Genomic DNA, 16,670 nt, shown 5'->3' with positions numbered 1-16,670 from the left:
TCAAATAGTAGACAACAAAATAAGTGGCATGAGTCCAACCGAAACAAGACAAAAACTGATGTTGTTTACCATAGCGGCTATTTGGAAGCCACAATGTTATATTGACATTGATATTCTACTCATACAAGTCATGTCGACGCAATTGTTTCACTGAATTTGTCTGAAAGAAATCCATTGATTTAGAAGGTAGTGGGTGTGTGGGGTGGCGGGATGTGGATTGATGGAAGTTGGGGTTTCGAAGGACGAAGTTTTTAGCAAACGTGTGTTTAAAAAAGCTTTAATCCAAGATAGGAAAGTCAAATTGTCAAGAAGCTGTGCAACACAGGAAACACTATAAAAGGGCAAAGGTAACTCGCGGATATAACTAATGCATGTGTGTGCATTCTTTATACATTTGTATTACGTATGTGCTCGGTTAATTAGGTGTGTAATTAAACAATGAATAAATACATATATGTCCATACACATAATTGTGTTGTGTGCATGTGTGTCGGTGTGTCTGTTTATGTGTGTGTGTATGTGTCTGTGTTCACTTGTGTGCGCGCGTATGTTGTGTGTGTTTGTGTCTGTATGTGTGTGTGTGCGCGTGTGTGTGTGTGTGTGTGTGTGGGTGCGTGTGCGTGTGTGTGTGTGTGTGTGTGTGTGTGTGTGTGTGAACGTGTGTGTGTGTTTGTGTGTGTGTGTGAGAGAGAGAGAGGGAGAGAGAGAGGGAGGAAGAGGGTGGAGAACGTGAGGGCATATGTACAGGTGAGTAAATGGTGTGAAGGTAAACTTGGCAAAGAGACACATGTATGACGCAAAAATAACACAAAGCACATTGACATGGCAAAACAGGTCGCAGCGCCAAAACACAACGAAGTAAGTGGCACGAATCCAACAAAGAAGTCTGAAACTGATTTTTATTTTGTTTACCATGTTGGCTGATTGGAAAACACAATCTTATAGTGGCATTGACATGTTATTTATACACGTCGACGTAATAAGGTTGGTGCACTTGGCTTCTAAACAAAATGTTTCAACAAATACAGTGCCAAGACGGGCATACGGAGAGCTGGATCAGGGGCAAGTCTGACTGGATTGCTGACAGGCTTGTTGTCATGACTCAGTGCTTTAATATTAATGTGTAGGGTAGCACGTCATTCACAAGTAAGAATGCTTCTCTTTTGTCGACAATGCAACAATACATGACTGGACACTCGCAAACAACGAAAACGATTTATTGAGAAATGGAGATGGAGGGAGGGGGAGGGGTAAGCAAATATGAAATAATTTGAATTTGAGACAACATTTTACAACAAAAATGCCAACAACAAAATGCACAATATCCCCCCATGCAAAATGCTACATGTTGTTGAACCATTTACACTGAGTGTAGATTAGTGAAAATGAGTCATAATGTGGTTCATCGGAACAGAGTATGTTTCACGAATGGTATCTTGGAAATGTGATTTGCCTTCGACTGATACTTGACAAAGTGGCACGTCTCAATCAATAGCAATGGCAAGGTAAGGGCAGATTTATCTTGCTTATTTTAATGTTAATATGACTTAAGAGACTTAAGGCGTGTATGTCGTTATAACGACTGACTATAAATATTTTGCGTCGACGAACCATATTACTACTGTGCGGACGGACGTGTTTTCGAACGGACGCTGTGGCTAGACCTGTTAAACCGAATAGACCATATAATGTGTGTGTGTGTGTGTGTGTGTGTGTGTGTGTGTGTGTGTGTGTGTGTGTGTGTGTGTGTGTGTGTGTGTGTGTGTGTGTGTGTGTGTGTGTGTGTGTGTGTGAACAAGAACAAGAACAAGAACAAATGTTTATTGTCCTCAAACCAAAAAGGTTATTGACACATTGCTATGAATTCTAAAGCATTCTGCGATAAACCTTCCGAGACATATTTGAACATCTTTGTCCATAAATATTTCACTTGGTTTATAATTAATATAATGTACATCAATATTAGTCACGTCTTTTTTAAACTTTTCTCTACTTTCATGGAATTTTACGCATTCATCCAGAAGATGATATTCATCTTCAACAATGTTACATACCATACACAAACGATTTTCTCTTTGGATGTTATGATGTCTTCCAGTTTCTATTTTTAGTGTGTGTGTGTCAGTGTGTGTGTGTGTGTGTGTGTGTGTGTGTGTGTGTGTGTGTGTGTGTGTGTGTGTGTGTGTGTGTGTGTGTGTGTGTGTACGTGTGTGTGTGTGTGTGTGTGTGTGCTCGCGCATGCTTGCATAATTATGGTGTGTGTTCTCGTTTCTCTGCTTGGTAATAACTGATCTACAATATATGTGTTCGATTAATAAAATAACAACAATTTCAACTAAAACGAGCCCCTGGTTTTCAATATCACTACTTTGAGAAATGTTTAGGCAGACACACTCGCTGTGTGTCTTTTTCTAACGCAGAATCTTACATTGAAACTAATGGAAATCAATGTTGCATGTGATCATTTAGGATGGCAATTTGCCGGTGCCGAGCTGTAACTCCGTCGCGGAGTATATCTCAGAGCCCAGACGAGAAAGCAGGCGTGATGGCGATTTGCCAAGAGACGCTCAACGTTTGGGAGAAGCGTGCCCCACTCGCACCACATCACGTTGAGCAACTGATACAGAACGGAATTAAAGTCATCGTGCAACCTTCCGAGAGACGGGCATACAACGATACGGTTATTTAGTTAATTAATCAGTTCATTAAAATGCATAATGGTATGTATGACTGTGTCTACCTTCCTCCCACCCCCCCCTCTCTCTCTCTCTTTCTCCCTCCCCCTCCCCATCTCTGTCCCTCTATCTCTCCCCCCTCTCTCTCTAGTTCTCATTCTCTCTCTTCCTCTACCCCTCTCTCTCTCCTTCTCTCTCTCTCTCTCTCTCTCTCTCTCTCTCTCTCTCTCTCTCTCTCTCTCTCTCTCTCTCTCTCTCTCTCTCTCTCTCTCTCTCTCTTACACTGTCACAGACACCCCTTATACTTTTTTTTTTTTGAACCTCAGTTAACCCCTTATACTTGTTCGAGTCTAAATATCGGACCCTATTGCTACGCTGAAAATACAATAGCGATTGTATAGCTGTTCTGACCTTGATTTGTTGTTCCAAACTTACAAAATGACAGTTTTTGCGTCGATGCGTTGATCTCAGGTTTTCATAGCAGACGCCGTTTCTTATGCGCATTATTTTTGCGCAGGCGTCACACTGACTTTGGAGAGAAAAAAAACTCGATTTGACAACACAGCTGTTAAACAGCTTTGTATTAGTTCATTCGTATACAACAAAAAGAAGTTTGAGTTATTTTTAATTTTGAACAAGACTGCAACAAGTTTGGAGAAGAGAACAGCTAATTCGTACAACGCGAACAGACGGCAGCGAAGTTTTCAGTTTGGTGAATGACATTTATACTTGTCTCGTCATGAAGCGAATTTTTAAACCTCAGTTATAAACGACTACATGACTGTTAGTGCCATGGGTTGAACATCAATACTTCAGAGGGGAATTGGGGTATTTATTGTGGAGTTACGAGATAAGAAAAGTCGAATGCGAAAGTTTGTGTCAGTCGGCAACTTAGCTCACACAGGCACACAAACACGGTTGTTCCGTTTTACTCCCCTGTTTGTACTACATCTTTCGACTTTGGGCATTTTGTGGTGTTTAGGGACAGACAATAATTGGTTTAGTCCTGTTTCATCAGGAAGTTAGCAGAAAAGGGTATGCTATCGACATTTGTAAAGCTGAAAAACATTCCCGAGAAGAATTTCAAGTTGTCAGTGTGTGCTGTTGTCGATTGAAACATCGTGTGGTACAGATGGGTAAACCGGAACCATGCGTCTTTGTTATTGTCAATATGCGTTTGGATATTGGCAAAAATGGCCGACTTCCGTAGCATTATGCTTTGATGATCGGAAGAGACCATCCAATCACAGCCCCCGAATTCCCTCAAGTGTCCATCAGAATAGCTATATTAGTCGATGATGTACCGATAAGGGCGTGTGTACCGGCAACGCTGTAACTTCACATGAGCATAGCCTGAACATATTAGCAGTGCTGGTCGGACGGACTGGGTTTTTAACGATTGCTAGTTTGACTTCTGTTTAAGTTGAGAGCACGAGTACACACACTCAAACACATACGGCTTGTCATGTTGATCACAAGAGAGAACAAGAACAGCAAATAGAAGGAAACATAACAGATTACGTCCCCATACTATGACGCGATGGACGACAGACGTCATGCAATCTATGACGCTGTGGTGATAGTTTCGGCAGGTCGAGACTAAAACTCAGCTATAGCACTGAACGACTCTCGAGCAAGTTCTCAAAAGCGTGGTAACCCCTTGCACATCCGGTCGACAGGTACATGTGCATTTTGGAATGTCAAGGACGACAGAAAGTAGAGCCAGCTATGATGTATTGCGTGCACCTTTATTTATCCACTGTTTTATGTGTTATAAGAGTGCAATAGTTACATCATAGATGTAACCAGAGAACAATGGAAATACAAGAAATATACCTAGAGTACATTTACAGAGACAAAGAAGGGAGGTCATGGGATATTTTGATATACACTGACAAAAAAGCAGTTCATAAGATATGATATAATGCTAATATGATTTATGTATTGCAAGCTTCAGTCAAATACTGCTTTCTGTACAGAATATGGTAATGTTAATGGATCAAAAGTTGCTACTTGTGTGGCAATTATATGTCATAGTCTTGCATTGTACATTAGTTGTAAGTAAATGAATGTGTTTGTTCATCTAGGCATATTCACAGATGGGAGCAGAAGTACAGGAAGACATTAGCGAGGCTTCGCTGGTAATTGGAGTGAAACAGGTTCCCATTGACCATCTGCTTCCCAACAAAACATATGCCTTTTTCTCCCAGATTGCCAAGGGACAACTTAGCAACATATCATTGCTAAACGCCGTACTGAAAAAGGTCTTTAATTTATCTAACTGGATATAAGTTTGCATCTGCGTTTCATTGTAAGATTATGAAGGTTTTGAGTAGTCTTTTGACCTAAAACACGTGTGTGTCATCTAAGCTATCATTCACATGTTCTTTAAATAACGTTTGCATTACGTTGACTACATATATATAGTATTATCTGATTTAAAATCATCTGGCACGGGTACTCCAAAACAGTTGTTAAGGATAGGTTACCACAACAATCAACTCAATCAAAACCTATGTCACTGTTGTTTAATCAAATATATTTGACGTGACAATTAGTTAAATCATTAAAAGAACCACATGCTACCGCAGATGATATATGTAGCGTTGAAAGGCATATCACTGGTGTTAAGCGGCAATTGACCTGGACATTGTGTTCAACATTTAAGGACACTGCATAAGTACCGTAAAATCCCTAGCATACGCCCACCCCGCCCCCCCCCCTCCGCACATATTTCGGAAAAAAAGTAGGGGGTGGGCGTTTGCTAGGTATACACCCCTTTGCAAGATAAAGTGTCATCACATTTTCACGAGAAAAAAAAAGTGATACAGCCATGTGATTTATGCAATTTTAATAAAAAATAAACACACCGTTTGTTTACGCAAATAAAGATCAACGTTCTGTGATAGAAAAAAAAGAAGAACACAAGTGACCTTGATTTTCTCATTCTCAGAATAACGTCAGCACAAACACAGTTTCTTCTCTTGTTTGGCATCACAACTTGTTCAACTTCTTCAGATCTAACTGGCGGTCTTTCAGACAACTTTCATTTTTCCTTTGCTTTCCCGTATTGCTGTTCTAATATGTTTCTGTGTTCCCTCCACTCTCTCATTCTTTTTTCTGTCAACAGAAAACTCGCGGGCACATAACGAAACATTGCCTGCAGCCTCAGCCCAAATAGCAGATGTGATCAGATAGTTGCAGCTTATCTCCCCTGACGCCCCAAACTTTATTGCAGGTGACTTTAACGACTGTGACTTACGCACAAACCTACCGACTTTCCACCAGTACGTGACTGTCCCTACCCGCAAGAACAAGACAATAGACTTAGTGTATGGAAACGTCCCCAAGGCCTACCGATCGTTTGTTCTCCCTCCCGTAGGTAACTCAGACCACAACAGTGTATTTCTTGTCCCAGCCTACAAACCCAAAATTCAGACAGAACCCGTAGTGAAGAAGTCAGTTAAGGTGTGGTCTCAGGATAGCGTAGAGCAGTTGCAGGGATGTTTTGAGTGTACAGATTGGGACATGTTTCTTGATTCTAGTGTTAGTGTAGACGAAGCTACTGAAGTGATTTCTGACTATGTCAATTTTTGTGAGGATATGATTGTTCCATCTAAGACAGTGAAATTGTACCCCAACAACAAACCTTGGATTTCAAAGTCTCTCAAAGCCACACTCAACGAGAAAAAGGTAGCATTTCAGACTGGAGATAGAGTAGAAAGGAAAGTAGTACAGAACAAGTTGAGGAAAGAAATTTTGGAAGCGAAGAGACAGTACAAAGAGAAAGTAGAGTCACAGTTTGAATCAGGTAGCTTAGCAGACGCATGGAAAGGACTTAAAACTTTGTCAGGACAGGCCAAATCAAAATCCAGTAGCGATGGCATGTCGATGAAAGAACAGGTTGAATTTTCTGAGAAATTAAACGAGTTCTATTGTAGATTCGAGAAAGATGATTTGAAGGATGAGTTAGACAGCGTGACTTCCCAGCTTAAGGTAGATATGGCAGGTGATGAGGAGGACTTTGAAATTCAAGGCAAGACTGTTGAGAAGGTTTTCAGCAAGTTGAATGTAAAGAAAGCAGTTGGTCCTGATAACATCGGTGGACGTGTTTTGAGATCATGTGCCTGTCAGTTGTCCGTTGTTTTTAGCCGTTTGTTTAGTTGGTCTCTGAAAGGTTGCACTGTGCCTAGACTCTGGAAAAACTCTACGATCTGCCCTGTCCCCAAGAACAACAAGCCCAAAACCCTGAATGACTATCGCCCTGTAGCTCTCACCTCTATTGTTATGAAGTGCTTTGAACGCATTGTCCTCTTTAGACTGCTCCATCAGGTCAAGCCCCATCAGGATCCCTTCCAGTTTGCATACAAGCAGAACAGATGCACAGATGACGCCACACTCACACTCTTACACAACGCATACACACTTAGAAAAACCTGGCTCTTTTGTACGCATTCTTTTCATAGACTTCTCTTCTGCCTTCAACACTATCCAACCATGCCTCATGGCCCGGAAACTTCTCCTCTACAGCGTGACTCCAAGGCTTATCCTGTGGATTATCAACTTTCTCGTTAACAGAACCCAGTCAGTCCGCTTTCAGACAGCTCTCTCTTCCCTTAGGTCCACCTCCATAGGCTCTCCACAGGGTACAGTTATCTCCCCTGTGTTGTTCACACTCTACACTAACGACTGCAGTGGCACTGACTCCACCCTTCTTATCAAATATTCAGATGATACAGCGCTAGAAGATCTCTCCAATAGTGACGCAACTTACTTTGCAGAAGTAGAACGTTTCAACGCCTGGTGTAAAGACAACTTTTTAGACCTAAATGTGACAAAGACCAAAGAACTTCTGATAGACTTTAGAAGAAACCCTGCCCCTGTCCCTGACCTGATGATTGATGGTGTGACTGTTGAGCGTGTGACTGAATATAAGTATCTTGGCACAGTTATCGATGATAAGCTGTCCTTCAATGCAAACACCACCCTCATACACAAAAAAATGTCAGTCACGCATCTACTGCCTTCAGAAACTTAGGAAGTTGAATGTGAACTCTTCTATCCTTCAAACTTTCTACCGCTCTTTCATCGAGTCTGTCATCACTTTTGGTTTTGTGTCCTGGTATGGAGGTCTGAGTGTGAAGAACAGGAATGTCTTAGTGCGAATGGTGAATGTCAGTAGCAAGGTGATTGGCAGGCAGCAAGCAAGTGTGGAGTCCCTGTATGAAAAGCGTGTGGTGAGAAAGAGTAGGCGGATAGCTTCAGATAGGTCCCATGTCCTAGCCCACCTCTATGAACTCCTTCCCTCTGGCCGTAGACTTCGCACGCACAAAGCTAGGACACTCAGGCTGCAAAACAGCTTCATCCCCAAATCCATCACCCTTAGCAACATGTAAACACATCCACATACCCGACTCAGCCCCTCTTCTGCCAGTGCAATCAGTAGTAATGTACATGTATGTATTGGTTTTATGTACAACCGTATATTTCCTGCGATATATTGTATGTTATGATATTTTGCAATGATGTTTAGCCATAGTTCGTTATACGCGTAGGTGTGCGAGAATATGTAAGCGCAGTGCTTTAAAGATGTCCATGTTATATAGTGCTATATGTTTTATGTAAAATCAATGTCTTGTTTGTATTATTGTTATGTACCACCCCTGAATTTCTCTATGAGATAATAAAGTATTCTTATTCTTATTCTTATTCTTATATATCAGGGCTTTCAGTCTGTATGTCACTGTATAAATATAATGTGTGCTTCGGCATGGCTGAACATAAGCTTAGAAAGTAAGTGCTTGTCAACGAGAGAAGTGTTCAACACTCAATAAAAGACGTCACTGAACGACGTCACTGAAAGACATGACGTAATTTTATCCCCTCCTCCCCCCTCCAAAAAAAAAAGGCGAACCATTGAACAGTGTGCACAAATCGTAGATAAAGGAGGCCGACTGTCTTAAAACAAATTTTAAAAAACAAAAAAACCGGGGTGGGCGTTTGCTAGGTTGTGACCCCTCTGCACAACATTTGGCCGAAAGTAGGGGGTGGGCGTTTGCTAGATACTGGGCGTTTGCTAGGGATTTTACGGTATACGACTAATTTATTGAATGTTTAAGTGCCAGATCATTATTGTTTTAGAACATCCTAATAGAAAAATATTATACTTTTCAGTTTAATTAATTCATGAGATTTTACAGGCACCTACAATGAAATATATTGCTAAAGCGAGAGTATTTGATATGCCTAAAATACAAGTGTCAAAGTACATTAACATTGCAGAAGGAAAATAATTCCAGGATAACAGTACTATCAATATGTGTTGGTTACTAGAACATCCGACTCATAGACTACAGAAGGATGGTGGACTCTGAGGGGACTCCTGTGTTGGGCTTTGGCAAGTACGCTGGCGCAGCAGGCATGATCAACATTTTGCATGTGATTGGCTTGAGGCTGCTGGCACTCGGACACTACACACCATTTCTTGTGAGTCTTTACTCATGTTGTTTTGTATAGTGTATTTGGCAACAAAAGCACAGCTGTATTGAGAAAGAAAACAAACAAACAACCAAACTATGCTACTTTAGTTGCTTTTTACATTTAGTCAAGTTTTGACTAAATGTTTTAACATAGAGGGGGGAATCGAGACGAGGGTCGTGGTGTATGTGTGTGTGTGTGTGTGTGTGTGTGTGTGTGTGTGTGTGTGTGTGTGTGTGTGTGTGTGTGTGTGTCTGTCTGTGTGTGTGTGTGTGTGTGTGTGTGTGTCTGTCTGTCTGTGTGTGTAGAGCGATTCAGACTAAACTACCAAACCGATCTTTATAAAGTTTGACATGAGAATTCCTGGGAGTAATATCCCCGGACTTTTTTTATGTTTTCGATACATGTCTTCGATGACGTCATATCCGGCATTTTGTATAAGTTGAGGCGGCACTGTCACACCCTCATTTTTCAATCAAATTGATTGAACGTTTGGAAAAGCAATATTCGACGAAGGCCGGACTTCGGTATTGCATTTCAGCTTGGAGGCTTAACATTTAATTTATGACTATGGTCATTAAAAATCTGAAAATTGTAATTAAAATTGTTTTTATAAAACGATTCAAAATAACGTTTATTGTATTCCTCATCATTTTCTGATTCTAAAAACATATAATTATGTTATACTCGGATTAAAAACAAGCTCTGAAAATTAAAAATATACAAATTATGATTAAAATTAAATTTCCGAAATCGATTTAAAAACAATTTCATCTTATTCCTTGTGGGTTCCTGATTTCAAAAACATATAGATATGATATGTTTGGATTAAAAACACGTTCAGAGAGTTAACGAGAATAGAGATATAGAAAAGCGTGCTATCCTCCTCAGCGCAACCGCTACCGCGCTTTTCTGGATTGTTAATTTCACTGCCTTTGCCACGAGCGGTGGACAGACGATGCTACGAGTGTACTGTCTTGCGGAAAAAAAATGCAATGCGTTCAGTTTCATTCCGTGAGTTCGACTGAGCTTGACTAAATGTATTTTCGCCTTACGCGACTTGTTTTTTCTTCTGACAGCACATAGCACCTTGTCACAGCTACAGCAACTTTGAAGTGGCAAGACAAGCCGTGAGGGTTGCCGGATCTAAGATTTCCCTGGGTCAAATGCCAAACCCCATAGGCCCTATAACCTTTATCTTCACTGGCACCGGAGCTGTGTTGCAAGTAATAACCATGTTCTCTACATCTTGAATGTGCGTGAGGGAGAGATTGAGTTACCTAAATCATATTTATTTCAGAATAGCCTTAACATATAATGTACCTGCAGCTGAAATAGGTTATATTTAGATTGTAATGCTATTGTACAAAGAGCATCTCAGACAGAATAATGTATGGTATTAGTTCATATTTTCTTACTGCTGTGTATGTGTGTCTGATGAATTTGTCAAATGGGATTGTTACAGGGAGCTCAGGAGATACTCCAAGAACTACCATTAGAGTACTCTCACCCTCAATGTCTACCAACATTTCTTGAAAATGGGGGTTAGTAACATTGTTCTATTACATGCATATAACTACATATTTTCATTGTACAACATTTATTGTTTTGGAATCATAAACTATATTGTGTCCTTCACAGTTTTGAACAACTGCTTCATGTATTGCTTGCTTTTTTGAAAGGGATGCGTTGCGACATATAGTATCTTGCATATCCATACTTTCGAAAACTTTCTTTTTGGCATAGGAGCGAGGAAGGGAACCTTTAGTAGACTTACCATGACTAGCAAAAATAATACTCTGTTTTGTGTCTTTCAGCACTCAACAAACTGCACGCATGTGTGTTACAAAAACAGGACCTTTACAAACACAAAAATGGAGGCAATTTTGACAACAAGGAGTTTTTGTCTCACCCAGAGAGATACGCTGGTACATTCAGTAAAGTAAGTGCCTTGTTCTGTCACTTGCTCTTCGAATTTGATTGATGCGTTTTGGGTTCGATATATGGTGGCATGTATCACAATGACCGTGTGTGTGTTTGTTTTCTGCATCAAACAGATCCCTTGAACTTTGGTCCTCTCTGTTGTTTACCACATTTGATATCTTAACAATTGCAAGACAAATAAACGCAGTGACTCGATCATTCAAATAAATAACGGCGTTCATAATGTGTTGCAAATGTATGGGTATTATACAGTACCCATGGTTTCGTTAATACATAGTCCAATGTGTTTTCCGGTTTTGGTAGTGTCAGCGTATATTACAACAAACATCTCCTATAATAAGAAATGCACGGTTATATAATGTTTAGTAATGGAGAAAACAAAACAGTCACTACAAATTCAACGTATCCCTTTTAGATTAGATTGTGAATGGTTTGCTTTGTTTCTAATTAATTGTGTCCTGCACTGATCTTTCTTTCGTGTTCATTCTTAAGTTTTGATCAGCTTTACAATTTACTTCTTAAAACACTACCCTACACTACCTTGTTTACGCCCACCCCCCCTTAGTCACCAATGTTCCTAAAAATTAGGGGGTGGGCGTTTACTAGGTACTGTACCCTTTACACAGTTTTTGACACAAAGTAGGGGTTGGGCGTTTGCTCGATACTTGGCGTCTACAAGGTAGTTTACGGTAATTACGGGTTGCGAAAGACCTGCGCCATCTTGGTAGTTATGAAGCCTTAATTGTCTGCCAAAGGAGTAAACAAGGAGTCTTGACTACATTTCAGATTGCTCCATATGCTTCATGCGTCGTCAACGGACTCCCTTGGACTCCCAGCTCTTCTCGCCTCATCTCCATCCGAGACGCTAAGGCTTTGCTCCAACCCAGGACACTCTTGCCACCAGGATCTTCCCGTTTGCCTCATCGTCTGTTGGCCATCTGTGATCTGTCCGATGACCCAGAAGGTTCAATTGAGTTTGCGAAGGAATGTACTGCAGTTGACTCGCCTTTCTGTCTGTACGACCCAGAGGAGGACACATACAAACACAGGTAGAGTGCATTACGTTTACAGTGAGTATATTTTAACATATTGTTTTTTTGGTGAACAAGAAAATAATATGGTACAGAGGTGTGCCAACACATGGTCTTTAATTGCAACCGTCTGTAACGTACAAGGGCTAGATGAGCGGATCGATGACAGGAGAGAAAGGAAAAGAGTCAGCATGAAGTTTGCATACGCCTTTCCCGGATCGAGCACAAGTGTATTCGGATGACAGGAATGCTAAGTAATAATCCGCCCTGATGTTATGCAAAATAAATCAACACAAAAAGTGAAAATGACAAAATGTATTGTTGTTTTTTGCAGCTTTCGTGAACGTGGTGTAATGCTCTGCTCCATAGACATGATGTCTGCTCAAATAGCACGAAACGCTACAGACTGTTTTGGTAGTCTGTTGTTACCTTACATCCGAGACATGGTGAGTGACTGTGCACTTCTCTCTTTCTTGAGAGAGCGAGAGGGAGAGAGAGAGATAGAGAGAGAGAGAGAGAGAGAGAGAGAGGGAGAGAGAGAGAGAGAGGGGGAGAGAGAGGGAGAGAGAGAGGGGGGAAAGAGAGAGAGAGGGAGAGAGAGAGAGAGGGAGAGAGAGAGCGAGAGAGAGAGAAATAGAGAGGGCGAGAGAGAGGTGAGAGATAGAGAGAGAGAGAGGGAGAGAGAGAGAGATAGAGAGAGAGAGAGAGAGAGAGAGGGAGAGAGAAGGAGAGAGGGAGAGAGAGGGGGGAAAGAGAGAGAGGGAGAGAGAGAGAGAGAGAGAGAGAAATAGAGAGGGCGAGAGAAGGTGAGAGAGAGAGAGAGGGAGAGAGAGAGGGAGAGAGAGAGAAAGAGAGAGAGAGAGAGAAGGAGAGAGGGAGAGAGAGAGAAAGAGAGAGGGAGAGAGAGAAGGAGAGAAAACGAGAGAGAGAGTGAGAGAGAGGAAGAGAGAGAGTGCATCTCTGTGCATGTGTGAGTGTGTGTGCGCGTGAGTGTGTTGGGGGGGGGAGGGTGTGTGAGTTAGTGTATGAATGAGAAAGAGAGGGTGTGTAGGTGGGTGGGTGTATGAGTCATCTCTCATTGTGTCTACTGTTCTGCTCATGAATTGATTCAGTTCATGTGTCACAACAACATATTGCAACAGAAAATTCCACTTCACTTCATCGTATATGTTCTTGACTCTCTCAGATTGTGAGTGTTTTTTACGTTTGTGAAAGTCTAGGTCACAATGAATATGTGACCCTCCACCACGGGATGAGTCGCATGTCATCTTTGCATGATTTTAATATTTGTACATTTTCCTAAAGAGTGTTTTATGCTCTATCCAGTGGTAAAAACCGTTTTAGAAAAGAGCGAAAACTTTTCGAGTTATAAGCCTGTGACTAAGGTGACCCTCACACTTTTACCACAGTCCCCCCGGACTTATATTAAGCCTAGCGCAGAACCGTGCGAGGTAACATGCGACTCATTTCGTGGTGGAGGGTCACATATACACTTATAAACAAAATAGTTTTATTTGTTAGTCTTACTTGTTCTTTTCAAAAGTGTTATTAGTCTCAATTGTAAGATCGAAAGAAGGCCACCTTTGCAAGTTGTAGGCTAGTGTGAATAGTTCCATACGCGTTTCCATAATGCATAAGTTGGTCTGGACTTTGTAATGTGTGGGTTCTTGCATTTCTTTTCAGTGAATTACTGAGTTGCATGTTCAAGAATAAATGCCTATTATACCTTTTCATTTGTGTATGTTCTGACTTTTGAACCATTGTGGGGGGAAAATGTGCTGGGTTTGCATAAAGGAAGCATGTTTTTGTTTGTTTTTAAATTACAGTTTCGTTCAAGTGCAATGACACCATTCGAGGATTATGACGCCGGCCCGATTGTAAAAAATGTGAGATATTATTTTCATGAAAGTGATTGTGGATTAACAAAGCACGTAAGCCTTTGAGACAAAGATTTAGTCAGTGCTTTAATGTTAAGGCCATGCTATTCTGTCTATTATGTTCAAGTTGCAATTTGAGACCTGCCTCCCATACTGTGTATCTTCATAAGTAAATGTTATTACAAATGACATATCCAGAAGTACCATGACTGTGAAAAACATTCTTAACAAAAGATGTTACTTACATTTACTTGATTGCTTGGTTAATACAACTTCAGTTTCTTGGTCCACAGGCTGTTATCACTTCTAATGGAAAGCTGACTTTCAACTTCAAGTACACCTAGATGTATCGGCATATCAGGTTGGCATAACTATACTACTTTCTACTTGTTTACCTGATTCATTTAGCAGCTGATTTGTTGCGTGGTGCTTGGGTACGAAGAAAACAACACAACAAAAACAAAACATCAAGCAAAGATAATGAAGATAAACTTTTCTAGGAAATACTTTCCCGCTTTTGCATTGTGCCTTAAGTAAAACTGCAATCATAGAGAGCAAAAACCGTTAGACACACAAGACACACAAGGCTATACATGACTGTTCAAGAAAGGACAGTTTAAGGGTTATTATCCAGAGCTGTGTGCCATTTTGTGACATGCATTGTCAGTCCTTTAAATGATTATAACGTTTATTATCTGGCAACTAGAATCTATTCGTTTAATTTCTTTCAGTAAAAACCCAGTTAGATAATGATACATACATGCAACAACTAGTTGGTTGTTTTTTGTCTACTTTCTCATACTTGTTAGTGTTCAAATCAATGTCAAAGACTTTGGTTTCAATGTTACGAAGTTAACGTACCGGTACTTTAACACCCTTGTAATTTACTGAACTTAGACAAGCAAAATGTGCGAATATTTCTAATTTAGTATCTGCAGGCCAATGGAATATATGGAAGTATGTCTTCCATTATTTGTGGATAATTAGCTTTTAATGTAGCTTACTTATGCTCTGCAGGCATCCTTTAAATGAACTTGTATTGTAAGTCATGAAACCATGATACGCAAAAATAACCTGTTTTGCCCAAATCCACTGAGAATATCAACTGTTTCTACTTCAGATACTTCATATCAAGAGCGGATCTTCAAACGCGTAATGTTAAAACAAGATCAACATGGCATCTTAAGCTAAAGTGGATTTGAGGTTAACTGGGAGTGCAGGCAGGCTCGCAAAAGATCTAGGAGCAGGCCTTCCCTAGCTCCACATCTTCACTTCCTACATGGGATCATAGATCCTTCTGAAACGGAAATCTAAAACAGTTTGGATGAGGAAGAACAACAGCTACAACCCACAGGAAGACCAAATCAACAAACTGGACAGAAGAAGCTATACCATAATGCTTCGTCTGTGCCCTGGTCACTGTGAGCTGAAGAGACTGGGACTCAGCGACACAGCCCAATGTGTGTGCACCTCAGAGGAGCAAACCCATGAAAACGTTCTACAAATATGCCCACACCTGGAGACAACACGCCAGCACTACTGACCAGAAGACACCAGCCTGGGAATTAAGCTCTGGGGACCTGAAGTCGAACTACAGAAGACTGCGGACTTCATGACAGCCAGCCACCTGAAGATATAACGGCCATGTCATCGAACACAGAAGAAGAAGATGTTAACCGTGAAGACTTATATAATCACTGCACGATGATCACCATGTTCAGATTCCAACAGAAAAACTCAACATATATGTATCGATCCATTTAATAATGGATGATCAGCGGAAAGCTAGATGATAAAACACATAATTTTATAGAGACACGTTTTGTGTTGCAACAGAGAATTGCATACTCATATGTATTCTATAAGTGTGCATTATAAACCCGTTTTACACACATTATCTCTCTGTTTTAATCTATCTTCCAATCTTTCTCTCTCTGTCGTACTTCTCTCTCTCTCACTCTCTCTCTCTCGTTTTATCTCTCTCTCTCTCTCTCTCTCTCTCTCTCTCTCTCTATCTCTCTCTCTCTCTATCTCTCTCTCTATCTCTCTCTCTATCTCTCTCTCTCTCTCTCTCTCTCTCTCTCTCTCTCTCTCTCTCTCTCTCTCTCTCTCTCTCTCTCTCTCTTTACCTTGAAACACTTGGGCAGTTTACATAGACGAGCTGTTAAATTAATTATTTTAAAAAATACATCTCTTTTCATGACTGATTATACACGATTGCAAATTCTTCCTATCAAACATAGATTTGCATATAACAAAGGTGTGATGATGTACAGAATTATGTCAGAAATGCACCTACACTCATTGCCTCAAATTTCAAAATAAATCATTATAGAAAATGTAACAAATTAATTACCCCAACTCCAAGAATTGACCTGTACAAGTCGAATCTATCATATTCTGAAGCAATTGTGTGGAACGCCATTCCAAATATAATTAAATTACGAATTCATGAAACATCATTCAAGGAATATTACATGCTGTTTCTTTTACAAAACTTATAAGAAATATTATCAAGCAGCTGGTAAAATATAACTGTATTCTCTGATTATATTGAAAAACATAATTATATATAATTCATGAAGGATTTGTTTTTTATTTTATTGTTTTATTTTTTTTATACAAACACATAATTCTCTGTTATATATAATATTCAAGCATTGCTA

General features: G+C 40.3%; 1 protein-coding gene across 2 annotated transcripts; it reads left to right on the top strand.

Annotated features, from left to right (window-relative positions):
• The first annotated feature begins 1,026 nt into the window (after window positions 1–1,026).
• Window positions 1,027–16,035, top strand: LOC138955949 (alpha-aminoadipic semialdehyde synthase, mitochondrial-like). Of its 2 annotated transcripts, XM_070327441.1 has the most exons (12): window positions 1,027–1,505; window positions 2,470–2,680; window positions 4,763–4,939; window positions 9,009–9,161; window positions 10,232–10,378; window positions 10,618–10,696; window positions 10,970–11,094; window positions 11,883–12,145; window positions 12,462–12,573; window positions 13,954–14,013; window positions 14,298–14,365; window positions 15,125–16,035. In XM_070327441.1, exons 1-11 carry the CDS (start codon window positions 1,498–1,500, stop codon window positions 14,346–14,348), a joined length of 1,386 nt encoding a protein of 461 aa, XP_070183542.1. In that variant the 5' UTR covers window positions 1,027–1,497; the 3' UTR covers window positions 14,349–14,365; window positions 15,125–16,035. The 2 variants fall into 2 exon arrangements, with proteins under 2 accessions (XP_070183542.1, XP_070183543.1); XM_070327442.1 differs by lacking the exon at window positions 2,470–2,680 and having other exon boundaries at window positions 1,029–1,505; window positions 15,125–16,034.
• Window positions 16,036–16,670: the final 635 nt, after the last annotated feature.

The sequence above is a fragment of the Littorina saxatilis genome, unplaced genomic scaffold, assembly GCF_037325665.1.
Source record: "Littorina saxatilis isolate snail1 unplaced genomic scaffold, US_GU_Lsax_2.0 scaffold_1323, whole genome shotgun sequence".
NCBI classification, from domain to species: Eukaryota; Metazoa; Mollusca; class Gastropoda; order Littorinimorpha; family Littorinidae; genus Littorina; species Littorina saxatilis.
This window is presented reverse-complemented; position numbering and strand designations above follow the sequence as displayed.

Excerpts from the sequence above, each read along its gene's own strand:
- LOC138955949 (XM_070327441.1), top strand. Across the intron at positions 4,940-9,008 it reads TAAACGCCGTACTGAAAAAG|AACATCCGACTCATAGACTA; the intron begins GTCTTTAATTTA and ends GTTGGTTACTAG. Across the intron at positions 10,379-10,617 it reads GCACCGGAGCTGTGTTGCAA|GGAGCTCAGGAGATACTCCA; the intron begins GTAATAACCATG and ends GGATTGTTACAG.